At 47.1% G+C, this 13,085-nt stretch overlaps 3 protein-coding genes across 3 annotated transcripts; all 3 read right to left on the reverse strand.

Moving 5' to 3' along the window:
- Positions 1 to 2,262: 2,262 nt before the first annotated feature.
- Positions 2,263 to 8,767, reverse strand: LOC114915867 (uncharacterized). Its single transcript, XM_083074984.1, has 2 exons — positions 3,838 to 8,767; positions 2,263 to 2,472 (listed from the first exon to the last, which is right to left on the reverse strand). The coding sequence occupies exon 1, from the start codon at positions 8,495 to 8,497 to the stop codon at positions 6,377 to 6,379; it is 2,121 nt and encodes a 706-aa protein (XP_082931110.1). The 5' UTR covers positions 8,498 to 8,767; the 3' UTR covers positions 2,263 to 2,472; positions 3,838 to 6,376.
- Positions 3,457 to 5,352, reverse strand: LOC145957862 (uncharacterized). The gene is made up of 3 exons (XM_083074285.1): positions 5,173 to 5,352; positions 4,485 to 4,705; positions 3,457 to 3,571 (listed from the first exon to the last, which is right to left on the reverse strand). The coding sequence occupies exons 1-3, from the start codon at positions 5,350 to 5,352 to the stop codon at positions 3,457 to 3,459; spliced, it is 516 nt and encodes a 171-aa protein (XP_082930411.1).
- A 60-nt stretch (positions 8,768 to 8,827) lies between the features above and the next one.
- Positions 8,828 to 11,642, reverse strand: LOC145958247 (uncharacterized). Its single transcript, XM_083074985.1, has 2 exons — positions 10,403 to 11,642; positions 8,828 to 9,037 (listed from the first exon to the last, which is right to left on the reverse strand). The coding sequence occupies exon 1, from the start codon at positions 11,588 to 11,590 to the stop codon at positions 10,478 to 10,480; it is 1,113 nt and encodes a 370-aa protein (XP_082931111.1). The 5' UTR covers positions 11,591 to 11,642; the 3' UTR covers positions 8,828 to 9,037; positions 10,403 to 10,477.
- Positions 11,643 to 13,085: the final 1,443 nt, after the last annotated feature.

Below are 13,085 nucleotides of genomic sequence, written 5' to 3' on the forward strand. Positions count from 1 at the left end.
GGCCAAGGAAAGGTGCTCCAAGTTGTCACACACACTTCCACATAAAAATGATGCGGGTTTATTGTTATTAAGACGATTTTAACCTCATTCATGCTTATTCAAACAGGGTTAAAAATAATGTGGTCTAGAAATTTATTGCAAGCAAGAAAAGAAGCAATAAGAACTAATAAAGAACGATTTTATTATAATTCTAGCGGAAACATGTGCCCTATCGAGGCTCGGGGGTCGGGCTGTCCCCGAGGAGTGATCTCTAACAGTCATCAGGTCTATACATCCCTATCGGAAGAAGAAGAGCACTTGATGACGATGACCGGCCTTGACACTTGTGAACCGACCTTCCTAAAGATCTGGCTTAAAGAACGTCGAGAAGGATCTTGGTTCCTCTTCGTCCTTTGATCTTTATTAGGGTTGTATCCTAACCCTTGTTTCCCCGGATTATCCTTAATAATGGGTAGCTCGGGAATTCCTTGGGAATCCTTGCCAAGTCCTTGTCCAGGCAAGTATCCGTTCTTGGTGAGCATGTAGGCTACCTTCTTCATTTCTCGGGGAAACGTTTCGACATTGGCAATCTCCAATGCTTGGAAGGCGGTCTCTAAAGCTTCCTCTGCTGCATCCACGTAAGGTATGGCAGATGGCTTGCTGATGAGTATGTCATCTTCGGCTTGTACGGTCACCAGCTTGTCACCCACTATGAATTTAACTTTCTGGTGGAGCGTAGAGGGAACAGCTTTCGCATCATGAATCCAAGGTCGGCCGAGGAGACAGCTGTACGCGGGAGTAATGTCCATCACTTGAAATTCGACATTAAAGATGGTGAGTCCAATTTGGATTGGAAGATTGATTTCTCCCACCACTTCTCTTTTAGAACCGTCGAAAGCTCGAACGATCATGTTGCTCGGGCGCATTTGGATTTCCTTGATTGCCACTTGATCAAACGTTCTTTTTGGCATCACATTCAAGGAAGATCCATTATCCACCAAGACTTTAGCGATGTGATATTCCTTGCACTTTACAGAGATGTGCAAGGGCTTGTTGTGATTCGGTCCCTCAACGGGGATTTCTTCATCGGTGAAAGTGAGGTGATCATTAGCCGTGATGTGACTAACAATCCCCTTAAACTTGTCTTGGGAGATAGTGTGCGACACGTACGCCTCGTTCAAGACTTTCAACAGAGCTTGCCGATGCGGTTCGGAGCTTAGGATCAACGACAACAGAGTAATCTTTGCTGGCGTCCTATGAAGTTGATCCACGATGGAGTACTCGCTCTGTCGGATATATTTTAACAGCTCGTCAGTCTCCTCCTCGGATTCTTTATTTTCCTCGGTTTTCTCTTTTTCTTTTTCCTTTCCTTTATTCTTGGGAGCTTTATCATGAAGATCTTCGGGAGTGTAGATCCTGCCACTCCTAGTCATGCCCCCAAGTCCAGCGATGTTAGAGATATCGCTGTCGGCAGAAGAATGGATGTCGTATATCCATGGCACAGCCTTATTCGATTCGTAGGGAAAAGGTCTTGGAGCAGTGATCTTCAACGGTGTCGGACCTTCCCCTTTATTCGTCTTGATTACCAACAACGGAGTTGATGTGCGTTCGCTTGGCGCGGTTGTTGGCTTACACTTAATAACAAACGGCGTGCGATCCATTCTGAACATACGCATCGATTAATCCTTTCTTTTTATTAATGTTATTAATGAATTACTAGGAGAGATGTATGCAAATGAATGACGATGAAATGCAAAGGCAATTGAAAGATTTCATAGATCTCAAAAATTCGATTTATTAATCAAAGAAAGTGTACAACTCATTATACAATGCTTCGAAGCAAATTTTTACAAAATGAGAAAAGCCGATAGAAACCCACAGGCGGGTTCATGTTTTTTCTCCATTCAACTTCGGCTTCCTCTACATGACGGGCCATTGCTTCGGCTTGCGTATGGACCGCTTGGCTCATATTATCACCAATCTTTTGAGCGTCCTTCGCCTTTTGAATATAGTAGTTGATCATGGCTTGCAGCTCATTAAGCTCGTCTTCGGCTCGATCCTTCTCCTCTCGGAGCTTAGCCATATGTGCTAATCCTTCCCTTTCCTTCTTGCGAAAATCGGAAAGGCTTGCGGTTTGTTGTCGAGCAACTTCCCGCCATTGCTGTGCATCGGATCGAGTCAAGAGTAGATCATCTTGCATATCCTTGATCAACTGTGCCTGCCTTGCGTACTCTGTAACGACCCGGCAGGTCACCACACTCACCATCACCATACACCGGAAACTCGAGACAGGATAGAACGAGTATATAAATATAGTGTCTAGAATATAAGTATATACAATGTCCTACATCCGACTAGAGTTAGAGTGTAGAGTACAAAATACATCCAAAACCACTATATCAAGTAGCCGTAACAAAACAAAACAAAACATCCATAGGAGTCAGCTCCGCCTACCAGCTGCAGACTCACCACTATCCACCACCTATCCCTGCTCTGCTCCCATACATAGTATGATCATTGCAGTCCAACCACATGGAAACAACAGAAGGGTAAGCTAGCATAAAAAGAAACAGCATATAGAAAGATTTAAGTAATATAAACAACTACAACTATCAACACTTCATCAACATACATCCCATCGGTTTTTCAACATGATTATCAATGAGCATACAATGCGTCGTCACGCATATCAACTCGGAGATCTCCTACAACAACTCAGCCTTACGGCCTACAACAACTCAGCCTTGCGGGCTACAACAACTCAGCCTTGCGGCCTACAACAACTCAGCCTTGCGGCCTACAACAACTCACATCAATATTCCAGCACAACATAACTTATACATCTCAACATATCAACTCACAGTTCAACAAATCAGCCACAACATAACCTCACTTCTCAACACATTCATCAGATACAATTTAATATCAAAAATAACTTTATCTGCTATACATCATTTCATAACCTTCTATTTCAATTCAACTCAGCACAAAATTTCATACACGAACATCCCTTCTCCGCGGCCGGCGCACACGTGGCTGCGCCCAGCGCAGCGCAACCAGAGAGCACCAGGGGGCCAGCGCGCCTAGCGCATGTATGCCCGCGCCCAGCGGGACTCAACCCGAGAACCCAAAACTATCTCGCGCTTAGCGCAATATTCTTTGCGCCCAGCGCTGACCGGGCAGAGACTCAAGGAGTCTCATGCGCCCGGCGCACCAAAACCCGTGCCCAGCGCGGGGAAGGCAGAGACCTCCCTTGGTCTCGCGCCCAGCGAAATTTAAATTTGCGCTAAGCGCCCACAAGGCAGAGACTCCTGAGGAGTCTCACGCCCAGCGCGACAAGGGGCGCGCTCAGCGCCCAAAAGAAGAACCAAAACCTGCCACAACTGGTATCGCGCCCAACGCGGTCCAAGTCACGCCCAGCGCGGGCCAGCCAGAGACCCACATTCTCAAGCGCGCTCAGCGCACTCATCATTGCGCTCAGCAAGCTTGGCCAAATGGGGTCTCCTGGTGGCCACGCGCCCAGGCGCGAAGAACCGCGCTCAGCGCGAAACTCAGCAGCGGCCAACCATTTTCGAAAAACTCTTCAAACAATCTGCAAAACAACCAGAAACTTCACATGCAATCGGTTCGAATCACTACAATTTCATCCAAGAGTCCAAAAATACCACCTTTTTCAACATGCAACAACAAATCAAGGATTTTCCCCAAAATTTCTCAACAACCGCGAAACCCCAAAGAAGACAAGCTTTCTTTCAAATCCAACCATGAATCAGACACCAACAAGCATCTAACGAATTTATAGAACTCGTCCACAGTCAAGAACAGCGAAAAAGAAGCAAAATTACTAGCTTCCCTTACCTCGGCCTAGGATTCCGAGCTTCGGGTGGAAAAGAATGAAGGAGAAGAGAAGCTTGGAAGTGAACGGAGAAGAAATCAGCTGGAGGAAATCAGTTCACACCCCCTAAGCACCTTCCGCTGCCAAGAATCGCCACCAGCAAAAGAGAGAAAAGGAGAAATGAGTATTTTGGAGAGAAAATGAGTTGTGCGGGGAAGGGTGAGTGAGGCTGAGAGAGAAGAAAAATGTAAGGGTGAAAATGGGAAATGAAAGAAAAATAAGGTCCTCACAACCTCCCCGACAACAAAAGTTTTCGTCCCCGAAAACAGGCTTACTTGGGAATAGAAACGGATATCTCTCCCTGCACTGCTGCTCCACCTCCCAAGTAGCCTCACTAGTAGCTGCACCCCATAATACCTTCACCAGAGCAATGGACTTGCCCCTCAACTCTTTCAACTTATGATCAATCACCGCTACCGGCAACTTCTCAAACGTCAAGTTCTCCTTTACTTGCACATCGTCTAGCTCCACCACATGACTCGGGTTATGAATATACTTCCTCAACTGAGATACATGAAATACATCGTGTAGGTTTGAAAGAGACGGTGGCAAGGCCAACCGATAAGCGACTGGACCTACACGTTTTATGATCTGATAGGGACCCAAAAACCTTGGTGTCAACTTCCTTGCCCTCAGTGCTCTTCCCACACCAGAGGTCGGAGTCACTTTCAGAAACACATGCTCCCCTTCGGCGAACTCCAAAGGCTTCCTCCTCTTGTCAGCATACGACTTCTGTCTACTCTGAGTAGTCTTCATCCTTTCCTGAATTATCTTTACCCTCTCAGTGGTCTGTAGGATTAGCTCCGGGCCTACCACCACTGATTCACCATCCTGGTACCAGCACAAAGGAGTCTACATCTCCTGCCATACAATGCTTCAAAGGGTGCCATCCCAATGCTTGCGTGAAAGTTGTTGTTGTACGTGAACTCAACCAATGGAAGGACCTCCTCCCAGCTACCCAAGTGGTCCAACACACACGCCCTAAGTAGATCCTCCAAGGACTGAATTGTCCTTTCTGACTGACCATCCGTTTGTGGATGATAAGCAGAGCTCAACTTCAACTTCGTGCCTAAGGCCTGGTGGAGACTCTGCCAAAACCTTGAAGTGAACCTCGGATCTCTGTCTGAAATAATACTAGAAGGCACCCCGTGCAACCGTACTATTTCCCTCACATACAACTGCGTCAGCTTCTCCAATGACCACTTGATGTTGACAGGCAAGAAGTGTGCGCACTTGGTCAACCGGTCTACAATCACCCAGATAGCATCACTATTCCTAGCTGACCTAGGTAACCCGACAATGAAATCCATAGTAATGCTATCCCACTTCCACTCCGGAATCTCCATCTGTTGCATCAACCCACTCAGCTTCTGATGCTCCAACTTTGCTTTTTGACAAGTCAGACAGGCCGCCACATACTCAGCTATTTCCCTCTTCATGCCAGGCCACCAGAAAGTCTTCCTGAGGTCCTGGTACATCTTAGTCATACCCGGATGTATGCTAAGTCTACTCTTGTGGCCTTCCTCCAACACAGCTTTCTTCAACTCAGCATCTTGAGGTAGGCAGACTCTGCCCTTGAACCTCAAGATTCCATCTCCTCCTAGTTCGAAGCCAACAGCCTTCTCGGTACCCAACAACCCAAGAAGCTTCACCAACTCGGCATCTTGCAATTGCTTAAGTCCAACCTGCCTCAGGAACTCACTAGTTATGGTGACTGTCCCACAACTAATGTGATCCGGAGCTAACTCCACACCGAGGTTCAAATCTCAGAATTTCTCAATTAGATCCATCTCCCTCACCATCATGCTCGACATGTGGATGAATTTCCTACTCAACGCGTCCGCCACAACATTGGCCTTACCAGGATGATACATCAACTGGAAGTCATAGTCCTTCAGGAACTCCATCCATCGTTTCTGCCTCATGTTCAGCTCCTTCTGATCAAACAGATACTTCAGACTCTTATGATCACTAAAGACGCTGAACCGGGCTCCATACAAATAATGTCGCCATATCTTCAAGGCAAAAACAATAGCTGCCAACTCCAAGTCATGAGTGGGGTAATTCCTCTCATGGTTCTTCAGTTGCCTTGAAGCATAGGCCACCACTTTCCCATGTTGCATCAGTACACACCCAAGACCCTGGTGAGAAGCATCACAATACACATCAAAGGGCTCACCAGAATCCGGCAACACCAACACAGGGGAAGTAGTCAACCTCCTCTTCAACTCCTCAAAGCTCCGCTCACAGGCATCTGTCCAAATAAACGGCTGTTCCTTCCTCGTCAACTGGGTCAGAGGCGCTACAATTTTAGAAAATCCTTCAATGAACCGACGATAGTAGCCCGCCAACCCCACAAAGCTCCGAATATCAGTGACAGTCCTCGGACGCTCCCACTGCAACACCGACTCCACCTTAGCCGGATCAACAGCAATCCCCTCAGTTGAAATCACGTGGCCCAAGAACTTCACTTCATCCAACCAGAACTCACATTTAGAAAGCTTAGCATATAGCTGCTTCGCCTTCAAAACCTCTAGCACTATCTTCAAATGCTCTCCATGCTCTTCCCGGGTTCTTGAATAAACCAAAAATATCATCAATGAACACCACCACGAATTTATCCAAGAACGGCCGGAAGATCCTGTTCATGTAATCCATGAACACTGCAGGGGCGTTGGTCACACCAAACGGCATTACGACGTACTCATAGTGACCATACCTAGTCCTGAAAGCAGTCTTTGGTATGTCACCTTCCTTCACCCTAATCTGGTGATACCCCGACCTCAAATCGATCTTAGAAAACATCGATGCTCCTCTTAGCTGATCCATCAAGTCATCTATCCGGGGAAGAGGATATTTGTTCTTGATGGTCAACTTATTCAACTGCCGGTAATCCACACAAAGACGACTGCCCCCATCTTTCTTCTTCACCAACAACACAGGAGCACCCCACGGTGAAACGCTCGGCCGCACCAACTGCTTCTCCAATAAGTCCTCCAACTGACCCTTCAACTCACTCAGCTCGGCAGGAGCCATCCTATAGGGAGCCACCGACACTGGCCCCGCACCTGGAACCAGATCAATGCCAAACTCTATCTCCCTAACAGGAGGTAACCCAGGCACCTCATCAGGGAATACCTCAGCAAAGTCTCTCACCACATCTATCTCAGAAATGATTCTCTCAGTCTCCTCACTCATCATAGCAAACAGAAGACAACCCTCTGCTCCATCCCTCAACCATGATTCAGCTTGACCAACTGAAATCAATAACTCATCTCCCTCCTGCGGAAAGATCAACCGTCGATTGGCACAATCTATGAGAATACGGTTGGCAGATAACCAATCCATCCCCAAGATTATGTCAATATCAACTAAAGGTAAACAAATCAAGTTTACCTTGTACTTCTTCCCATTCACCACAGTGGGGCAGCCAGCACACAGCTCAGAAGCGACTACTGAAGCAGAAGCGGGCGTCGACACTAGCAGTCTCAACCCCAAATCAGACACAGGCACTCCCAACATAGCAACACAAGCATAGGAAATAAAAGAATGGGAAGCCCCAGAATCAAACAAAAGCATCACATCCTTACCAGCAGCCTTGCCCTTCCCCTTCACTAGGTCAGAAGAAGTCGAAGCCTCAGCACCAGTCAAAGCGAACACCCTACCAGCTGTAGTGGGTCGGTCACCCCTCTGAGTCTCTGTCCTCTGAACGCTACTCCTCTGAGTATCGGCTCTCTGTGCATCGCTCCTCTGAGTACTCCTCTCCGGTCTACCCCTGGTGGGACAGTTGAAAGACACATGTCCCATCTGTTGACATCTAAAACACCTGCTCTCAGTGTGTGGACAATCCCTGATCAAATGGGATCCACCACATCTGTAACACCTAAGGGCAGCACCTCCACCCTGTCCTCCCCCTCTAGTAGTCTCAGTAGGTTGCCTAATAACAGGACCCCTTTGTTGTGGCTGGGGCCTATCATACGGCTTCCCCTGACTTCCACTTCCTCTCTTGGACCCAGATGGTCCATCAGCAGCTCTGATCACCCGGCTACTCCCTTCCAACCTCTCTACAATCTTCGCCTTCTCCACTAAGGCGGGAAACTCGGTGATGGCCATAGGCACCACCACCTTCTTCAACTCATATTTCAGCCCCTCCGCAAATTTTCTGCACTTCCAGGCTTCAGAAATAGCCTGTGAATAGAAACGAGCCAAGTGCTCAAACTTCAATGCATACTCTGATACAGTCAACCCACCCTGAATCAATCGCAAAAACTCGGCCTCCTTGGCGTGCCTCACGCTCTCCGGATAGTATTTCTCCATGAATACGGTTCTGAAACACTCCCAATCAACTGTAACTCCCCGAGCAGTAAGGATCTGGTAAGTGTTTCTCCACCAATGTTCGGCCTCTCCTACCAGCATATACACAGCATATGCCAACCTCTTTTCTGGAGAGCACCCCAGAACATTAAAGATCTTCTCTAACTCACGTATCCAGCGGTCTGCTACCTCTGGATCCGCTTCACCCGTAAATTGCGGGGGATGACACTTCCGGAATTCAGCTAGGTCCCGGCTCTCCTGTGACCCCGTGGACCTTGCTGCACCAGTTGCAGCTCTCTCAGCTTCCATCCTAGCAAAATATGCATTCTGCTATTGCATAGCCATAGCCATCATCTCTATGGCACGGGCTATCTGTTCGTTGGTTCTAGTCATCGTCTACAAAATAACAGTATCTTTAGTACACTACCAATCACCCAACAACAACTATCAACACAGTAATTCATCACATCAATTAGCACAGCAAGCAACACAACAAGGCAACACATTACAGAGTTAACACAACAAAAGCCTAAAGGAACCACCCCCAAAGAGTGTCCACTAGACTCGACCTGCTCTGATACCACTAAAGTGTAACGACCCGGCAGGTCACCACACTCACCATCACCATACACCGGAAACTCGAGACAGGATAGAACGAGTATATAAATATAGTGTCTAGAATATAAGTATATACAATGTCCTACATCCGACTAGAGTTAGAGTGTAGAGTACAAAATACATCCAAAACCACTATATCAAGTAGCCGTAACAAAACAAAACAAAACATCCATAGGAGTCAGCTCCGCCTACCAGCTGCAGACTCACCACTATCCACCACCTATCCCTGCTCTGCTCCCATACATAGTATGATCATTGCAGTCCAACCACATGGAAACAACAGAAGGGTAAGCTAGCATAAAAAGAAACAGCATATAGAAAGATTTAAGTAATATAAACAACTACAACTATCAACACTTCATCAACATACATCCCATCGGTTTTTCAACATGATTATCAATGAGCATACAATGCGTCGTCACACATATCAACTCGGAGATCTCCTACAACAACTCAGCCTTACGGCCTACAACAACTCAGCCTTGCGGCCTACAACAACTCAGCCTTGCGGCCTACAACAACTCAGCCTTGCGGCCTACAACAACTCACATCAATATTCCAGCACAACATAACTTATACATCTCAACATATCAACTCACAGTTCAACAAATCAGCCACAACATAACCTCACTTCTCAACACATTCATCAGATACAATTTAATATCAAAAATAACTTTATCTGCTATACATCATTTCATAACCTTCTATTTCAATTCAACTCAGAACAAAATTTCATACACGAACATCCCTTCTCCGCGCCCGGCGCACACGTGGCTACGCCCAGCGCAGCGCAACTAGAGAGCACCAGGGGGCCAGCGCGCCTAGCGCATGTATGCCCGCGCCCAGCGGGACTCAACCCGAGAACCCAAAACTATCTCGCGCTTAGCGCAATATTCTTTGCGCCCAGCGCTGACCGGGCAGAGACTCAAGGAGTCTCATGCGCCCGGCGCACCAAAACCCGTGCCCAGCGCGGGGAAGGCAGAGACCTCCCTTGGTCTCGCGCCCAGCGAAATTTAAATTTGCGCTCAGCGCCCACAAGGCAGAGACTCCTGAGGAGTCTCACGCCCAGCGCGACAAGGGGCGCGCTCAGCGCCCAAAAGAAGAACCAAAACCTGCCACAACTGGTATCGTGCCCAACGCGGTCCAAGTCACGACCAGCGCGGGCCAGCCAGAGACCCACATTCTCAAGCGCGCTCAGCGCACTCATCATTGCGCTCAGCGAGCTTGGCCAAATGGGGTCTCCTGGTGGCCACGCGCCCAGGCGCGAAGAACCGCGCTCAGCGCGAAACTCAGCAGCGGCCAACCATTTTCGAAAAACTCTTCAAACAATCTGCAAAACAACCAGAAACTTCACATGCAATCGGTTCGAATCACTACAATTTCATCCAAGAGTCCAAAAATACCACCTTTTTCAACATGCAACAACAAATCAAGGATTTTCCCCAAAATTTCTCAACAACCCCGAAACCCCAAAGAAGACAAGCTTTCTTTCAAATCCAACCATGAATCAGACACCAACAAGCATCTAACGAATTTATAGAACTCGTCCACAGTCAAGAACAACGAAAAAGAAGCAAAATTACTAGCTTCCCTTACCTCGGCCTAAGATTCCGAGCTTCGGGTGGAAAAGAATGAAGGAGAAGAGAAGCTTGGAAGTGAACGGAGAAGAAATCAGTTGGAGGAAATCAGTTCACACCCCCTAAGCACCTTCCGCTGCCATGAATCGCCACCAGCAAAAGAGAGAAAAGGAGAAATGAGTATTTTGGAGAGAAAATGAGTTGTGCGGGGAAGGGTGAGTGAGGCTGAGAGAGAAGAAAAATGTAAGGGTGAAAATGGGAAATGAAAGAAAAATAAGGTCCTCACATACTCGGCTTCAAGGCGTGCTATCTTTGCATCGACATCTCGGAGTTGACTACTCGGTTCGACCTTTGGCATTTTGGATGCCCGAATAGCCTTCTCATTAAGGTTAGCACACTCGTCCTTGAGCCGCTCTATCTCATGGTCCTTTTTCTTGCACTGCCTTTGTAGACCGTCAATGGCGAAACTGGATTCTTCACTTTTCTCCTCAAGAACTCTCATCTGAGCTCCCATGATTTCCAGCTTCTTGGTCAAGGCATCGACTTGTTCTTGCAGCAACCTCCTCGTAACTGCGGTTGCGCAAGAGGTGGATGGTTGGGGCACTCCCCTCTCGCTCCTCCAAGTCTCGTAGTCGGTGGAGACGGATACCCGAGGCTTTCCAAGCTCTCGATCTCCCTCGTAGATTGGTCTCTCCCACGCTCTAACGACAGCGTGCATGTCCCTTTGATGCTCGGAATCAAAGGAGAAACACAATACTCCAAGCTCCTCTTTAGTAGGAACAATCTGAGTCCTCATAAGTTGCCTCATAGCCAATCTAGGTGAATAAGCTATGCAACCTCTGAGGCCCATCAAAGGTACGCTTGGGTAATTGCCGCATCTCATCAATACGTTGCTCGGACGGAACCAAGGACAAACCCATGTGAAGTGCTCAATGCTCCACTGTTCCATCTCTTCCTTCCATTCGGAAGCATAACGGCGGCATACGGGGATCTTCGAAAAGCTCCTCAACGGATCGGGCAAAGTCCCCATGTGACTAGAGGCATAGAAGTGTGTGATGCTCCACACATATAACAAGGAGGTGCAGCATCGGATAATCTTCCCTTGCTTCTGCTGAGATATGTTGACAGAAAGCAAGGTGTCGGCAAGAATGGCAGGCACGGGACTCTTCATGTGCATGTCCCATGAAGAAAGCATCCATAGCGGCATGGTCCACTGTGTTAGCGTGAAAGGGGAATAGGACTGTCCCAAACACGGCTAACGCTAGAGTCTTGTTGAAAGCTAACCAATCTCCCTCACTAGCTAAGGAAGAAAGGTGATCCTCAATCATAGCGAGCTTCCAACCTTTGATACTGCCGTTCCCCACTAAGGCAGATGATCGTGATGGTAGTTTGACTTGAGTAGCGACCCTCTCCACGGCCACATAATTACCATGAAAAACATAGACCCTTGCTGATTTGGGCCATCGCAGCATGAACTCGTACTCCTCGAGAGTAGGAACTAAGTCAAACTGGGGGAACTCGAAGTAATGCAGATCGAGACTCCAAAAGTGAACCAATGCTCTCAGAAAGGCCGGATCCACACATATCTTCATCAAATCGAGGACTCGTCCATATGATTTCTCGAACTCAACACGAGCCTCATGTGGCATCAAAGAACAGAGGTGGTCCAACCTCTCGGCACGGTATAACAAGAAGTCCACTTTCTTCAACTGCCCTTGCACTCCCCTAGATCCCTCCATGATCTTCGATAAGAATGCATGATATGAGATGATGGCGTTGAATATGCATGCATTGTGTTTATTCAACTAAGCATTATCATGTTTTCAGGATGCTCCTAAGATGATGCATGATATTGCTTGGTTTGGATAAATAACTTTTTTTTTTTTGGGTATTTTGTTTTTTGTATTTTTTTGGGTGAAAAGGGAAACTACCTACATGAATGTGATGAAGGTAGATGTTAACACCATGTAATGGAAGATTCTTATTCCTATTTATTCTTATTCTAAAAGGGGAATGTTGTATGTTTAAAGAATGCAATGTATGCTCAAACAATGTCACATAAACAATGCACAAACAATTCACTCATCCACGAACAGTCACGAGCGAATCACGAGGTAGGGGTATCCTGCAGACAAGTGCATATTCAAGGAGGTTCTAACTGTTCTCACCGGTCTAAGGCCCCCAAGGTGCCCCCATTATAGGGACCCAATCCCTCTCGTCGTAAGTCGATGGAAAGCTCCAACGCACTGTCGGACTTGAGTTCATGGTTTTCACCTTGAGTGATGCTTTCCGACAACGGTCTACGGGCACCTATAGACCCATTCGACAACCGGCCGTACTAACATCCACTCCCTATGGCTTTCCACTCATGCCCCCGGGTATAGAGGGAACTGTTGTGTGCAAAGGTTCGTGTGCAGTTTATATTTCAAACAATTGCGAAAATTTAAACATCCAACAGTTATTAAAGCCAATTAGGTAAAACATATTATCATACAAGCGAGGGGTAATGAAGTAATTTTAAACTATCATTTTAGAAATAATCCATCACTAAATGGTACTGACTCTCGAGGCTTCCCCAGTGGAGTCGCCATCTGTCGCCACCCCGCCGAAACGGACATTGGCATTCGCGACGATGGTTGGACTCTTTTTAGTTTTGAAAAATGATGGATTGTTATAACGACTTATTCTCAAACTGAGACCTT

The sequence above is a fragment of the Cajanus cajan genome, chromosome 5, assembly GCF_000230855.2.
Source record: "Cajanus cajan strain Asha chromosome 5, NIPB_CcT2T_4, whole genome shotgun sequence".
Classification (NCBI taxonomy): domain Eukaryota; kingdom Viridiplantae; phylum Streptophyta; class Magnoliopsida; order Fabales; family Fabaceae; genus Cajanus; species Cajanus cajan.